The sequence below is a fragment of the Micropterus dolomieu genome, linkage group LG10 (genome assembly GCF_021292245.1).
Source record: "Micropterus dolomieu isolate WLL.071019.BEF.003 ecotype Adirondacks linkage group LG10, ASM2129224v1, whole genome shotgun sequence".
NCBI classification, from domain to species: domain Eukaryota; kingdom Metazoa; phylum Chordata; class Actinopteri; order Centrarchiformes; family Centrarchidae; genus Micropterus; species Micropterus dolomieu.
In genome coordinates, this window is record NC_060159.1 from 8,806,253 (window position 1) to 8,823,634 (window position 17,382).

The 17,382-nt window shown below is 42.0% G+C and overlaps 1 protein-coding gene across 3 annotated transcripts in view; it reads right to left on the reverse strand.

The window, feature by feature from the left end:
• The window catches only part of LOC123977672 (kelch-like protein 29), a 212,939-nt gene that overhangs the window by 95,925 nt on the left and 99,632 nt on the right, over positions 1-17,382 (reverse strand). For 2 of the 3 annotated variants that reach the window (XM_046060558.1, XM_046060559.1), the window contains exons 4-5: positions 7,206-7,353; positions 3,924-4,439 (exon numbers count right to left, since the gene is read on the reverse strand). In XM_046060558.1, the coding sequence (XP_045916514.1) occupies positions 3,924-4,439; positions 7,206-7,353 (664 nt within the window). Of the gene's footprint in view, positions 1-3,923; positions 4,440-5,025; positions 5,045-7,205; positions 7,354-17,382 lie in introns of those variants that run through there. The other variant, XM_046060560.1, reaches the window with a different exon arrangement.

Sequence of the window (17,382 nt, forward strand, 5' to 3'; positions counted from 1 at the left end):
CAGAGAAAAGGTGAGCCGGTGCTGGATGTGAGGATGCGCCGTAGAAAGTAAAACACTGATCTTAACTCAGCAAGGCATCTTAATTGCATTCACTAGCAGCTCCAGAGCTGCTTGGTCCCCAGGTGATGGCTGATGTGAGCTGACTGGAAGATGAACTCTCTGGGCGGAGAGGAGGCTGGGCGTCACTGAATGTGTGCGACAGTGGCAGACTACATTTACGTGTGTCCCTCTTTTATGGTGGTTTGTGTGTGTTTGTGTGTGCCCCTCCACATAACTGTGTGTGTGAGAGAGAGAGACAGAAGAGAATGGGACCGGTAAAGGCCAGTGAGGTGGAAGGAAGCGTTAAAATGATGTTTGACATGAGAAAAGAGGCGAGGAGCCGTGGCACATGCTCAGTACGGCAGCAGGTGGCCCGGCAGATCTGTCTGTGACCCCAAACCTCAATCTCAACGAAAGTTTTCAATGTGCTTGATCTGCTCCTTATTTTTAGGCATTTGCCAACAAAAAAAACCCCATTGCCTTCAACATCACAGTATACTGCGTGGCTACAACATTTTGGACACAATTAGAGTCACTGGCATAGATAACATTGGTAACCTTACAAACAGGCTCAGATATGTGGAAATAATAACTTCCTTTTGATACTAATGTGTTTTTCAGACGTGAGCTGCTTTTAAATTGTGCTCAATCGCGTTTGCAGTCAGCGAGTCTGTCCCTGCTGAGCTCGGCACTAGCTTCCCCTGGCTGATATTCATCAGGACAGCCATCGATTTTAATGACTTGGTCAATAGACACACACCAACTCCGCTCACAGCATCTCCCTCGCTCTCATGCTCACCCTCTCTCAGTTTCTATCTTTTATTCTCTTGCCTCTCCCTGTGTCCCACTCTTTATTGTCCTTTTTAACAACAATGTCAGTCATCCTGTATTCCCACATTTCACAAAATGTGCTGACAGTTGTGATTGCTGTGACTCCAGCTACAGATTTGAAAAGATTAATTAAGCGAACAAAAGAGAGGATAATAAATAAAAAAATGACGTAGGAGTGGGTGGTGTGAAAGAAATTAACAATCTGGAAGAAGGTGTGGAGTTTGATTTGTACACTTTGACAGGCAGCTATTATCAAAAGCCCTGCTGTGGATGGGGAAAACCAGGTAGGCAGATCACAGCCTGGTGACTGGCATATCTCAGTAGGTGATGAGGTTAAAGCTGCCTTCAAGCTGCTCTGTGTGAATCTTCACAGACACTCAGGCACACAAACATATGGCATTTCCACACATATACATATTTAATGTACAAACACACGTACTATATACTGTAAACAGAAATACAGACAAATACGTAGACAGACACACATACAGACACATACACACCCACAGAGAGAGGAGCACACAGTTGTTGATGTGCCCACTGATGCAGAGCGAAGACAAATTGCTCCCTTTGAAGGCAAAGCCAAATCAAACACGGAGTGTGATTTCTGTCACTGTGGTGTTTGGCTTTAAGGCTGTGAGGCTGACATCTGACAAAACATCTATGCAGTCACACCCAAGAAGTTGTGCGCGCGTGCAACCGCACACACATTTGTACACACACAAACACACAGCGGACTGCCTGTGCAGCTGGATTAAGGAGCAGGAACTCCGTCAGCTCCTCCAAGATCCAGGCCTTTGCCATCAAAAAGCCACAAAATCTCCTCTGCACGTCAGCACTTAGTTGCATTGCGTCCAGAAGCTCATGCTTTTTTTTTTAATGCAGTGCCACAATTGCTTAAGCAGTCCGTTGATACGCTTTTGAAACTCTATGACGTAAGATGCATGACCAGGATTGACCGCTGCACTGCACAAACTAAAATCAAAGTAAGATTAATTATCTTAATTAAAGGCAAAATATACTTTTTTTGTCTGACAAGATATTTTTTCTTACCAGGTGGCTTTTCTGTTCTGTTGGCAGATAATTTTGCTTATTTTAAGTAATATTTCCCCCATTTTAATTCTTTTCCCCTTTGTTTTTGAGAGCTCACTTTTTGCAGTGTGTAAATAAATATCACAGCCTGGTCTCTCTCAATTTAAATGACCACCAGAATAGTGAACAAATTCTGCAAGTTAAAATAATTTTTTGGACCTCTGTCAGTCTCCCACATATCATTCAGTGGCAAAGTGTGCGTTTTAGGCTTTTAACCCCGATGCCCTGATTATGTTCACCTTATATGAGTGACTTGGTGTCCAGTTTGTGTGTGTTCACTTTACCAATATACATTTCTTGAAGACAAAATAAAATGTGTGTGTGTGTGTGTGTGTGTGTGTGTGTGTGTGTGTGAGAGAGAAGCAAAAGAACAAGAAATAAAGCATGTCTGTCAGAGTGGATGCTGTGACTTTAGGTCGTGGTGGCATTGTTGTTATCACTGCCACAAAGTTAAGTGTTCCTGTTAGTGGTGAGGTCCGCCATACCACTCAGGAGGCTGCTGAAGAGGCGTCACAGCCACTAATTTACTGGTGCTCAACATTTTACCTACTTCCACTGTTCAATGCCAAGCAGGGATGAAAAAACTGCTAAAATGGATGAGGAGATGCAAGATTCAAGTGCCTCTATATGCAGACAGACCTTCATAGGGGCCTACACAAGCACTTAAGAAATTGACAGTGGTGTTTTCCCTGCTGCCTTTGAAATACAGCAGCTGACAAACAATAACCATACAACCTGTATGTATGAACTTTATCATAATGTGAATCACAGTAACTGTTTCCACTACTGATTTCAAACAATCCTATGGTATTTTCCTTCCCTATAAAATTGATCTGTATATAAACTGTAATTCCAATTAAACTAGCTTCCTTGGCCTGTTAGAAGGTCAATAAATTTTGACGTGTACATGGTTAATGGCTCGCGACAGTCTATTCAACACAGAAGCCAAAAAGCTCTCATTCGATAGAGACCGGACCAAGCCGACGAGCCTAACTAATTATCCATTTCCAATTCTACCTGCAGTCTCATTTCAATGTATCGCAGGCAGCCCCCAAAATAATTGCTTTTTTGCAATCTACAAGTTCATTTGCACACATTTTATTGATCAAAATGAGTCAGGAAAAAGAAAACAATCTAAACCTAAATTAAAAGCTTCATTAAATGTGAAAATTGGTCGGGGAATTGCGAACATCTGTTTCTAGCACCCAGCGTCATAAACTCCAAGGTTAAACCAAACACCAATTTACAGCTTTGCAGACTCAGGCATGAGTCGGAGCTGTGAAGCACCTTCACAAACACAGCACAAGTCAACAAGGCATCAAACAATTTCGAGAGAGATGTGAGGGCCGGGACTGAAAACTCTTCCTGTCTTGTGTTTAGTAGGTCTTCTGAAAATTGCAACTAAGAGCAGTGAAAAGATAAACCTGTCACACTTTTAACCAATTTCAGTGCACAACAATACAGATGCTGCTGCTGTTTAGTAGTTTGAGATCAGGACAACAGCATTAAAGGTTTTTAGACATAGCCATATCAGTGCTTCTTTGGGTGCACCTCTGTTCTCTGCGACCTTGGAGCAGCTTTGAAGTGAATTGGCTCTGGTTGCAAGCTGTATTTTAACAACCCCTTGCTTGAGTGTTTGCGCCCTTGTTTATGACTGTTGGCATCCGAAACCGCTCTGGTATACAGACAGAGGGCAGAGGCCTATACGTTTCATTCCGGCACGGCCCACATAAGGGAAGGTCACAAGGAATTGAGAGCGAAGAGTACATTGATTTAATACCTAACACTTCCCTGGCTTGGATTCACTTCTCAGTTTAGGTTGCCAGCTGAACAGCTTTGATTTAGCCTTTCAAAGTTAGTCATAACAAGTTTTATATCTGGAAAAGAGTGATTGTAAAAAACCTTTAAAAAAAAAATATCGGCCTGTGCAGAGTGCATCAGCTAAGGCTGTCTGTGCTTACCTTTAGGATGTCCTGGGTCACTGAACTCGTACTTTCCCATCCCGACTGTCCGCAGCATTTGCAGCCCTTTAGGACCATCCTGATTGTCTACAGCTGTGAGCTGAGCCTGTGCTGCTGCCTGTCCATTGGTCAGAGGCAGTGCGGGGGGCTGGATAAGGTGAGAGGTTAAGTGGCCATTGCCCATCACATTGTGTGGGTTTGGATGAACCACCTGGTTGGCTTGGGCAGTGAGGGCGGACGGTGGAACCGTGGGCTGAGCGGAGGGGTATGGAGACTGGCTGGGCATGCTCAGGACCATAGAGGGCGGCTGCTGGGTCGACTGTGGTGTCAGCTGGAAGTGGGCGGTCATCAGAGGGTGTTGCGGGGGTACTGGCGTCTGGATGGAAGGGGTTACGCCTATGATGGGTGACTGCGCAGTCACGCTGTGGCTGTAGGAGGGCGGCTGGGGGAGGGCATAGGTGTGGGGCAAGAGGCTGGGCTGGCTCACTGCTGCTACTGGTGCAGCCCAGGTCGGACCTATAGACAAACAAACAGACAGAAGAGCAAAAAGAAAGAGATTAAGCTTTTAAACCGCGTGGAAGTTGAGGTAAATGTATTTCTATACAGTAGACTGATATGTGGTATTTTGGTAAGCCGTAGACAAAGCCGAAAAACAAGGGCAGAGTACTGATTTTAAGTCTGGAATTAGACGATCAAATAGAGATAGGAAACAGCATGAGAAGACAGATTCAAGCTTGAGTCTGTTCCTCTCCACAACACAACTGTCAGTGTGCTGCTCCGCTTCAGTCCAAGTTTGTTTTTGACTTGAGACTTAATATCAATCACAAATTATTTCAAGCGATGTAAAGATCTGCGTCCAAGATCAACATTATAATAAGATTAAGAGATTTATTTAGCCACAAGATGAACAAATGCCTTTCTGAATGTGGAAGCATACATGCTCAGTGCATGCCGCAGTTTACACTATTATCTGTGTAGGAGTCTGTGTTTACCCAGACACTCTGAGCCAATCATTTCTCTACCCTGAGGCGTTAGATGCAGAGGCTGTGCTAGGTAGACACAGCCGTGTTGGGCCTCAACGCTGCCTCCCTCCCTCACTCACTCATTCGCTCCTACTCTCTCATCTCCAGCTCCTCCTGCCACGGTCCAAGCTCCAAAAATAGCCTACCAGTCTGCCAAGGGGCCAAAGGCTAAATCACAGCATGCAAAAAGTTAAAGAAAGGAAAAAAGAAGAATTATTCATGATACTAGCCCGGCTGATATAATACTCTGGGCAGAAAGGGATGGAGACGGAGGGAGCAATAAAGACATCGAGAAGAAAAGAAAGAAAGAGGGGGGAACAGGAGACTCCAGAGGACAGGCCAGTTTCAGCTAATCGGCACCAACACTGTTTAATTTCCCTTCTTTTGTAGCTCATTTTGATAAAATTATTCTAATCAAATGGGTAAGTAAAATTTTGTAAAATTTCAGGGTTTTCTAAAGTTTCAGGGTTTTAATGCAGTGATGGCGCTGATAAGAATTTGAGATATATACTGTACACTGTATCTGTTCTCCGATTGTATGTTCTTGTCCTTTACTATTTCATAGGCCTTACCTGCAAAGTATTAAATTTATACAATGGTTGTCATTGCTGCCTTGTACTACAGAATTAATCCCTTCCCTTTTTTAAAATTTATTTATTCCACAATTTGCTTAAGTCTAAAGCATGTCTTCAAAAACTATTTTTGTACAAAGAAACTAAAGTTGAAACTAAACTTATTTTTCAAAGACAAACTTTCTTTAACAGACACAACAGTGAAGTTCCTGTTGAAAGAAACCGTTGATTAATTCTGGCACAGTTGGCAGAGAACTTTCTGGCAACACAGTTCAGTGAAGTGTGGAGAGGAGCTGGCTTCGCTGCAAACGCCAGTCACAGTTTGGAATCGCGCACACACGCAAATCAATATGCAACACTATGCTCGAATTTGAGTGTCATATGCGACAGTGTGCTAGGTCGGTGACATCTCACTCTCCTCACGCTTCACTCCAAGCTGTAGTGTGGGTGTGGGTGTGGGAGCTGCGGTGGTGGGAGGGGGGCACATACACACAATACTAAGATGTTCAGAGCTTCATGGCCAATTCAGCCAGATCCTCAGTGTACATCAGGAGGCTGTGGTGGCACAGCAGGGGGTGCCTCACTGCAAGAAGCAAAAACAGAGCTCCATCCGCTCGCATTTTTTCATCATATAAGAACCTCATATGGATTCTAATACAGAAACATTCCTCTTGGCTAACTGATCAAACTGTTCAATAATGAATGCACAAACTAATCTATATGTAAGATATGCAAATTATAATTAGGAAGCAAGTTGTACAGGCAGCAGCAGGGGCTGAAACATGTTTCGAGCAAGATGCTTTGCTACCACAGAGTAGCATCTGTCTACAATCTGGATTTGTTGAGCTGGAATTTCCACTGGAACAAGCTCTGTGCCAGTATTACTCTTAAATGAGACAAATTTGTGATGAGCAGGAGGCAGAGGCCAGCAGAGCAATGGAAGGAAATTAACTGCTCGAGGGCAGAGCCATTCTGGGTGAGTTCATTACAATAAGAGTAAAAAAAACTTCAACATTGGCTTAACTCGTTAATGTCGGGTCTGTGCACTGCGCTGCAATGGCACTATTGCTCTGCACACATTTTAAAGTGACTTGAATAGAATAAGGTCGACATCTAAATTAGACCTGGTGGAGATCATTTGGAGGACTTTCACAGTTTAGCTACATAGGTTTAATATAGACTAAATCAGCTTCAGTTAGTAACACAATAACATTAACAAAGACAATAAAATCAGAGCAGAGTGAAGGTTGTGGGAGACTGGCAGGCGTGTGAAGGTGCAATATAGATTTATTCATATACAGATTTGTTTTTTATCCTGATATCACGATGATATTTCTATAATTATATACAAAATTAAGCTGGTTTATGTAAAGATGGTGTTTGCGGGTGTTAATTATGCATGATTGTATATGTATGCATGTTGTGGAGGCAAGCATGTATTTTATGTAGGGCAAGGGAGCAAAGACATCTCATTATCATTAGATGCTAGTGGAGATGGCTAGATCAGTAAGGGGTAAAGCATATAAGTGTGTACACAAGTGTGTGGACTGTGTACATGCATAGATCTGCTGTGTGCAGGTGTTCAGATGATGTAAACGCACATCAGGTGGAACCAGTGGATGTGTTAATGTCTCTGTCAGTACGTATGCATTTGTGTATGTAAATTCTGTGTGTGTGTGATTCATTACCGGTGGGCTCGCTGTCTCGATGTTGCTTGGCAGGGGGCTCATCAGTATCCCAGGGTGTGAGCTGGTTGATGGGCGTCTGTCCCCACCTCACCCCTGGAGCCAGCAGCAGTCCTGGGGTCTGGTTGTCTCCAGGAGACAGACCGGCAACCTGCAGCACATCAACAAAAAGACAACATCACTGATTAGAGAATCATATGAGAATGAATTAAAACCCCAAGAAATTTGCAAGAATTAGAACCAAACCACACTACACCCTCTTATCTATACAGCTTGTTTGTAACAACCCTAAAATAAATTGATTTAACTATGTTATAAATAGAATATTTCATTTTATAGCTTAAATAAAAAAATGCAACAAATCACAGCAATCAAACAGTGAGTAACAATGATGAAGCATGGAATATAATTAGCAGTGAGTAAGTGCTGATTACAGCCTATATATAAAAAGGGGAAAAATTGCGTCCATGGCCTCAAGAGTCCAAGACCAACATTTTTCTTTTTATACACTAATAACAATTAACTTTCCAGAGTGGGCTACATTCAAATTCAGATCCCTCCCCCCGAGAATGTGTATATCTTAATTTTTCAATGAATTAAACATTGTGTTCAGTCAAGTGAGATAATAGAATTCTCAACACAAATACGACAAATAAAGTAAATAGAAAGAAATCCTTTTGCAGGGATGAGAGAAAAGAAAAATGTGATTTCAAAAAAGAAAATGAAAAGCCAGGTGACGATGTGTGTATATGTGTGTGTAAATCCAATGCAACTTTGCCAAACCAAACTAAGAATTCCCTAAGCCTTTCTTTATACCCACATCTCTAATATTTTGCTCTGGTAGGGGACTAAGAAATGTTATCAGGCAAGCCCAGGCTGATGAAAACACAGGGTCAATCACCACTGGACCCCTGAGCAATATTCGCCTCTCCCTATCTGCAGTTTGGACGCTTGGTCTAACAGCCAGGCAGGGAGAGGGCAGACCAAGTCTGATTCCCCTGCTCGCCCCAGCCAGCCCCCTGAGTTAATAGAAAAGACCTGGTCACCAGGCCCCTCCTGTGTCCTCCTGGCTGATCCCTCCATCCCTCAATTCCATTATCCTCCCTGACCCGGCGTCCACTTCATCAAGCACGCCATCATGCATTCCAACAGCTTTGTCGACAAACCCTGACAGAGCGTGGGCTGACCGTACCAGGACAAAAATGCAATCCAAAAAATCTGGTTCAGAGTGAAATGTGCAATTTTTACATATCAGATCGATCCCATTTCAGCAAAATTCACCCTCCACGCTTTACGATGGATTTATCACAGCTTTACAGGGCCTTTAACACTTAAAGACATTACATGGTATTGATGCAGCACAACATCTGCACTGTAATAAACAACTTCACAATAGCAGACAAGTTCAATGAGTGTCATTTAATTGATAAATCCATACTGAAAGTTATTTGACAGTTTGTAACTGCTGGGGGCAAAAGGGGGGAAAACAGCACAGGGAAACATCTCAAGGCAACATAGAAAACAGAGTGATGGAGTGAGAGAATGAAGCTGGGTTTGAGGGGCAGACAGGCTGTCAGGTCTTTTTGTCCAGCTCAACCTGTCGACTTCAGACAAGAGAAAACTGAAATGGTTTACTCAGAGAATGCCCTAAGCGCTCAATTTCATCTGAGAGCCCTGGAGACTTGGGGAGGGAAAATTCTGACCATTTTCAAGGTGAGGAGTTGCTTTCTACAGCCCACTATTTGTTTTAATGAGTTTTTCCTCCTCCGCTCTGTGTGCTTTACTGTATTCCTCTCCAGCCATGCTTTACCTTCCCCTCTATACAGCCAAGTCCTCATTAATGTGCAGCATTGACTCTTTTACTTTCCTTTAGCCATGCACCTGCCATGTTATATTCGCTTATTAATACCCCCACTCATTTACCAAAAACAGAGGGAAAAAAACAGGGAGAATCTCTTCTGCTGAAAGGCAATCCATCTGTCACAGTTTTAGTGCACCAGGAAAAAAGAAACAAAAAAAAAAAAAGGTTCTTAGTCAGCGCCATCATACTGACAGCATATCAGCTAGGCTCAGGAACAATTCTGACATGAAAGTGATCAAGGTTAGATCGGAAACACACACACACACACGATACAAAACACAAGCGTGTAAACACACACACAGCAGATGAAAATACATGTGCACGCACACACACACACGCGCGCGCAGAAGCCAGGAAACATCAGACGGGATGTTTATTAAGACAGCACACTTGCTGCAGGTAGGCAGGAAGGTACTGCAGGTTCTGGGACAGCGCCTGCCATTTTCTCTCAATTTTATTTGCTCTTCCTATTTCCAGTCCCCTCCTCCCTGGCCGCCCATTATCACCGGGCAGCAGATGGTTTCCTCTGACTCGACAAATACCATGCTGGAGAAGAGGAGTGGAGCCAGATAAATAATTTTTGAGTCGTGCCAAGCAATTCTGTGTTTGTTGTCAAGCTGGCTGGGGAAAGGTTATTTTGTACCGTAAGCAACATCCGTGCATATGGACCACATACTGTAAGTGTGGACTGTGGCACTTATACACAGACACACCATAAAGGTGCAATCATGTTTGAGCATGCATACTTACTCACGTGACTGCATATAACTGCATGTACAAAAGAAAGATGTTCTTAACCAGCAGAACTTTATTTTTTTTGTTGTATGTATGCAGACACGCACACAAGCAACTATGTGTAGAATAAAAACGGTTTATTTTTTTTATTATCCGTTAATCTGTCAAATACTTTGTCGATTAATTGTTTGGTATATGAAATGTCTGAAAATAGTTAAAGATACCGGATACAAATTCCCAAAGCCAAAGATTCCAGATTTCAAGAAAAAAAAAAAACAGCAAATAATTTTTGGCAATGTTTTCATGAAAAATAACTAAAATGATTGACAGATCATCAAAATTGTTGCAGATACATTTTTGGTCAATTTATTGATGAATAGATCATTTTACGTCTAGTGCAAAAAGGTCAGTTTCTATTAAGTTGACTAAAGATGCATTTTATATTTACAACATGATGGAAGTGATATGTCTCTATATTATAACAGGAAATTGTGGGAAGTTTGTTTAAAACTGTTATTCAAACCTTTTTGAAGCAGCTATCCATCTGCTCCTCCTGCAAAATCACACATGCAGATACACTTGAGCACATGCATGCATGCACAGCAAAGCTAGAAGGATCTTTCTCTCTTCTCAAACCTCTGAATGTTGCAGACATGTCAGAATCGGTGTATCGAAGAGAGGAAGGTAAAACCAGGATGCATCAGGCCTAAATATATACTTGTCCTCCTCCGTCCGGGCAGTGGTGACAGCAGTCTGATTCTGGCTGGCATACTAGCTATTTTCTCGGACATGGCAAACACTGACATCTGTCATTATGTGCGCTCTGTTATCTCGCAATAGTAGGCAGCATTAATGCGCCTACCAGAACCCTCTTGCCACTGGCCACCATCTGCTGTGGGCACATATAGGAGTAGCCTCGTGGTGATCCAGGGCTCCGGGCTTTGATTGCTTTGAGTCATCCACAGCATCCACATCCAAATAAACAGAAAGCGTTTGCTCACGGCTTTGCTTTGTGTTTGCCTCCGCATTTTGTTTGAGCCAGCCCTTGTCTGTGTGAGGTATTGCTCCGAATCAATCCCATAATAACACAGGGTAGGACACCAGGCTACCACAGAACGCTACCACCATGGATATTCTGCATAAGCTCCATCTCTTTGTACCTATTGTGCTCGTGGTATGGGCAAGTGTACCGAAGCCTGAACATATAGTACTACCATCCAGTTAAGAAATGGCTTTAGTTTCCCCAGAGAAATTACTTTATTGCTCAACTCGGGGAGAAATGGTGAGAGAGGGCAAGAGAGGGGGAGGGATGAGTATGTCTATAAGACCCGGGTCCCATTGGGATAAACAACGTTACAGCACACTGATCAAATCAACTAACTGCTATGAGATTTAATAACAGGTCTGGGTGAAAAGAAGAGGTGTAGTGAGAGCAAAGCTGGTTTTGGAGAAAAAAAGAAAGGAGGGTTGAGGGAGGGCTTGGGCCTTAAATGGAGAAAAGCACTCAGACAAACACACAAACACATACACAGAACAAGTCAGTAACAATACCACAGTGAAAAGCTAATCTAGTGAAATGTCATTAGCACAACTGCCAGACACAATGAGATGGCAATGTGGAGGGTACAGGCCAGTGCTACACCAGCTGATTATGTTCTACCTTTTAAGGTTCAGTGTTCCTCTGGTGGCAAAGCTCTTTACACACGAGGAAAATAACAGACCGCAGGCGAGGAGGTGGTTCACTGTTGTGTGACATCACTCAACTGGCATTGGTATGGCATTGATGCCATACGTGCTATTAGCTCTTACTAGTATTTATTGCTGTCCTTACTAGTATGTATTGTCAGTTGTAGATCTCGTGCTGTATGCTGTTCCTCAAATGTAATTCGGTTTGGATAAACGTGTCTGCCAAATGAGTAAATGTAAATGGTAATCAGGCCTGTTGATGTGCAGTTCTTTTCTTGATAGGTTTATCAGTTAATCTAATCCAAATGGATGGACCAGGAATGTTCCTGGATTTCGGGTCGTCCAGCATGGCGCTGCCATTATCATTTCATTTAAATGCGTCGTAGAAAATACACCTCCACAATCAGCCGGTTATCTCTGGGGACATGCATGTACACAAATTTAATTATAATCAAAATTTCAATAACGGCCTTGCTATATTGTGTGAACCAGTAAAATAATTTCACATTGTAATTCCACACCATGAACAAATCATAGAAAACAGTATGAGCGGGAAAGGAAATGAAATTCAACTCCGACGGAATGGCTTTTTCTTCCCTTTGGCCAGGCATGGACAGATACAGTGAATTTGGCTGAAATGTGGATGGTGATCGAAATAATGGCTTTCCTCAGAGAAAGAAACAGAAAGAATGGCAGCGACGGAAGGAGTGAAAGATTGAGAGGCAGAGTAAGACAAACCCATCCATCACATAGCCTTGTATCATTGCCTTTGACAGATCATTTTCAGTTCTTCTAAAATGGAGAGAGAAAAAAAATCTCCTTTCCCCTCCTCTTGCTCCGACCAAAAGCTCCAATCAAGTGTGGTCCGACACTGACCAGGAGCACTAAGGAGTGTACAAAAGCAGTTTCTTTCCGAACATTATTCACTTACTGTATAGAGGTATCTCTTTTCCATGACAACGCGCTGACACCTAAATGTGAAGTGGATTGGTTCTGGGCTTCTGTCATAATGGTCCTGAATGCTGGAGCCGAACCATGGGGCGGCTGTGTCCAATCTATTAGACTGGAACATAGCAGAGTATCTCACGAGTAAACAAAGAGACTACCGCACCATTTTTGGCAGCCATCTTAAAATGGAGTGGTGCTCCAACATGCCGAATAGCGTGCTGGCATAGACGGAGGTGCATATTCAGTATAATCGCGGCATGCTGAAGAGACAGAGAGGAATCGAGGTAACATTTCTATTTAGTCCAAATGATCCATTGTATTACACCTAAAAACGCGAACTGATACTGCGACATATCCACTATATCATGGAAGGTATAAAATGTTGCATTTCTTGAGCATTAACTTGCTAATCATATGTGGTGTTTTAATACCTTACTGTGAAGTGGAGGAGCTCATATCTTAACTGACACTTCTGTAGCACAGCTCTAATCAAATCCCTCTTTGCTGATACCAGCTGGTAACTCATTTGAAAAATTCACTTCAATTCAAATTTATTTTGGACCAATACTTGCATTACATAATCAGTGTGTAACCTTGTGTTTTTACACTATTACTGTCCATAATTTCAAAAACCAAAGAACTCAAAATAAAGAAGGGTAATATCAAGGTGAAAGAAAATTGGTAGCTAATATATTTCAGTTATTAGACTTAAAAGCTAATCAGTTAAATCTGTTGACGATGATTCACTTTTTATTTTGTATTGAGTCTACTGAACAATGCTTGCCACCATTTAAAACACCTGCCTCTTTCTAAACGAAATAAAGCAGATTACAAACATGTCGTAAATGTAGTCACCATCTGCACTGAATATCACTTTATACAAGAAAAATATCAGCCATCATTGGTGGTTGACTGTTCATGACTGGCAGTTTGTGCACTAAAAATCGAAAGTCCAAACACAGTGGATCCTTCCAGGTGCCAACACTTAACACTGACTACCAGCAGCACGACAGACAAACATAATGAAAACACACAACACGAACGCCTGGTGGGTATATATGCTATTGATGTACCACAGAAAGGGCTATGAATACAGACTATAATTTCAAGCCCCGGGCCAAACGACTGAAGGGGAACGGACTTCACTTCCACTGAAATTCCAGCTAAGACACTCAGACAGCTCGGCAAGCTCCTGGCTCGACGCACACGTTCTAGAAAAGAGAAGCGTGATCGCAGGGGCGAGGCCGACAAGCTTCAGTGGAAAAGCAGAGCTGGAAACCCCGCCTAATATCCCATGAGTGCTCCGAGGTTGCAACGTTTGCCCTCCAAACCCTACCTCAGCCCCTCCTTTTTCTTGTGTTTTCTTTTCTCTTGCAGATAGTATAAGTGACTGTGGTGCTACTGCGCTGTGAACATGTTTTATATGTGGGACTAAGCAGCGGTGGTAAGGCTTCTTACAGAGGGTGACTAGTGCTTGGACATGTGAGCTGTGGAGACTTCCTTATGCCATGGTAACACCTCCCAGAGGAGCGTGTCAGAGACCATGTTGCCCTCCGTTGGCACTGGCCGGGACAGTGAGAGACATAGGTCTCCAGCAGGCCATGACCCTGCCTGATATGTGGTGAGTGTTTGGGGAACAAAATATCCACTGCCTGTCACAGTAGCAGCCTTGGAGGCAGCAGCTCTTGTCTATGGTTGGAACTGAGGAAAAATGACTGCTGTGTGTGTGTGTGTGTGTGTGTGTGTGTGTGTGTGTGTGCGTGCGTGCAAAGTGCATGTGTGGTTGTAATAAATGAGCATTCACTGGGCAAACAGCCATTTAGCGCTAAAGAATAAATTGAATTTATATTGATATTGCAATATAAAGGAAAACAATATCTATTTTGCCAAGAGTGCAGTGTAGGGAGTTCTTAAATCCATTTTTCAACGCATGCAATCTGCAAGCCAAATACTGGGATGTTTTGGCAAATAGGCCAAAAACCAGATGACCATATGGCAGGACTGGAAATCACGGGGAAAATGCAGTGGATGCTTATTGCACAGGTTCATACCAGCAGTTCAAGTTCGACAAAAACATTCATTACCACAGTATTCATACACTTTCATGGCTCTCTGACATACTGTGCTTCAACATTGCCTTGACATTAGCATGTTTTGTTTATATTGCCGTCTTTATTTATTCAGTAAACATTACAAAATGTACAGTATGTGTGAAAGGGTGAAAGGGTCTTATCAGGTTGGTATTGTAGCGGGTAAGTAGGTTTGAATAAATCTTTCACTTTTTACTTTCACGGACAAGTTAACTTCTGTGTTTGACAAATTCATGGAAATATTTACCTTCAGCTAAACACCTCAGTTAATATTGCTGTTCGCTTGACAATAATCTCACATCATCACATGTTCCTTGCAACTCCTCTGCAGGCAGGAGATGTTTCTCCTTAGAAACAATCCCTTCCCACAATTTTGGGAGTTTCAAACTGCGTAGAATTCAGTAGCCCACATGTCCAATAAGAACAACTAAATGTTTGCAGATCACCTTTAATGACTATCTTTATAGGACTGCTGCTTGACTTGACACATTAATGATACAAAAAGTCATAAACTGTACAAGGGCGTGCAAGAACTAAGTTGGGTGAACACATCTTACATAAAAGAAAAGTGGGAAAGTAAGGGAAACTTTGTAATATCAACGGAGAAGTGGGTAAATGTAATTGATAAACAATGGTAATCAAGTAACGCATGACTTGGGGCGAGTTCAACTGGAAAAATAAAACTAGATACTTTGTAACACCAACTTTTAAACAGTCCATCGGTCAGCATGCTGGGAGGGGGTTGTAGGTCCATACAAGCAAACCATTATCATGTCTTTTGGGAATGTGCTGTGATCCATAGCTACTGGAAAAGAATCAAAGGTAGCATGGGAAAAGTTTTAAAAATTAAGATTCACTTTTCTTTTCAGGTCTTATATATTTATTTATTTACTTTTTTGTTTATCTGTTTGTTTGTTCATTGATTTTTATTTAAATAAATTAACAGAAAATTCATACTACCTGGTTTCCAATAATAATAAAAAAAAGAATATAATGAGATAAAAAGATCTAATAATCGCATGGTCAAAATCTGGACTCTTGCAATTCTGACGCATATTTCATGAGCTAAACGGATAATTTGATGCTCATTCTGTGATGCATGCATACACACAGATTATTAAACTGACAGAGCAGACAGGCAGTGGATGCTTCTATCCCATGGAGCCTCATATTGACTTTCGCTGGGCACCGAGCAATCTGGCAGACAAAGTAGCAGCTTTTGGTCAATAGTGGTCCCACAAGTACAGAACAGTCAGCTTTCTGGCCAACACCCATGCTGGTCTGACAAAATGCCCAAATATGAGCTCTGAAATAGCTCATTTCAAACCAGATGGAATTAAAGTAAACATGGCTGTATTTTGTTTAACTTCGCATCCACATCCATAGGATTTAATCTGCTGAAATGCACATGCTGAAGCATTTTACAGTGTTACATCACCTCAGCCCATGGAAGGCAAAGTCTCTAATCAGACTACAAGTGTGAGTAATTAAACAAAAAAATAAAAAGGCACAGCCAATGGCAAGTATTTGCTGAAAATGTTCCTAATTAATGATGCAGTGTTGCAACATCTTGACAGCACAATGACAGAATATATCAGTTCCACTCAGATGAACTCTGGACATTGAATATGGCAGTTGGCTACAGAGTACCTATCACCTTTCATTCAGGTTCCTTTAAATAGCAGTCTTAAGTGAGGTACAGCAGAATCTGCATTACAGATCAGAAGCCCTTGCGACTCCACTAAGGTATATAATTACCAATGTGCCTACAACCTCTTGCTATCAGTTATTTGTGTTTTTTTCATTCACTAGAGCATTAACCAGTAAAATGGATAAAATATACTTAAATGGTTGACATTTCAGCCTCACAAGAAAACAAAAATGTGTTTGTATTCTACTTTATGTAAGTGGCATGACTAGCGCAGGGATGTGGACTTCTGCCTGACACTTTATCGGCCAAAAAGACCAGTCCACATAAAGGCAGTGCACGGGCAGCCACATGTGTAACCTGTGGCCGTGTTCCAACCTTTCAGATTGCAGTCTTGGTGCTCCAGCACTGCTCCCCCAGGGTTTGAGACGAGACTGAAAGACTGGTCTCTCCCACAAGATGAAGTGGTCAGAGTAGCTCTGTGCTCCTGCAAGCACAGGAGGGAGTCCACACAGCGCACTGCTTGGGGTAAGTTATACACTGGAGAGACATGCTGGGATCATTAGAGACCCAAGACTCCTAAAGAAACTGAGAAATAGCCATGAACTACACTGCGGCAGGTGGATAAACAGACCTTCACTTGAATTATGAGAGGATTTTTTTAAGCGAAAGGCTTTCTGTTTGGTCTGTTTGGAGCCACCTTTCAACTGCCTGTGAATGAACTGCTCTTGATTTGGTCTAATGTTGTTGGTTTTTCAAATGCTAATGCTGTTCTATAGAGATGGCAAAAGTAATTTCAAGGTCCATATCCCTTGTCGAAAGTTACAATTGACAAGTAAAATTAGGGGCTTTTTGAAGATTGGTTGATGTCACCATGCTTTTTTGTTTCAAACAGCACACAACTTGGTAAAAAATAGTGTTCCAAGCCAACTCAACATCTAGTTACAAAATTCAAGTCTGCATAAATATAGTTGAGGAAACAACAAATTTTGTCTTCCATTCAAAAAATTGTATCATAATGGATCATGGACTATTTCACTTTTCAAATCAGTTTATACCAGCAGAATAAAAAACTGCATCCTATATGTGCTTGGGAAGTCAGTGTTATTAAATGCTTTCCCTTTTCTATAAATACTGGAAAAACTCTGTCTAGTCTTTAAGTACATATTTCAAGAGGTAAAATTGATGCAGTGTGCCTGTCAATGTTGTAGT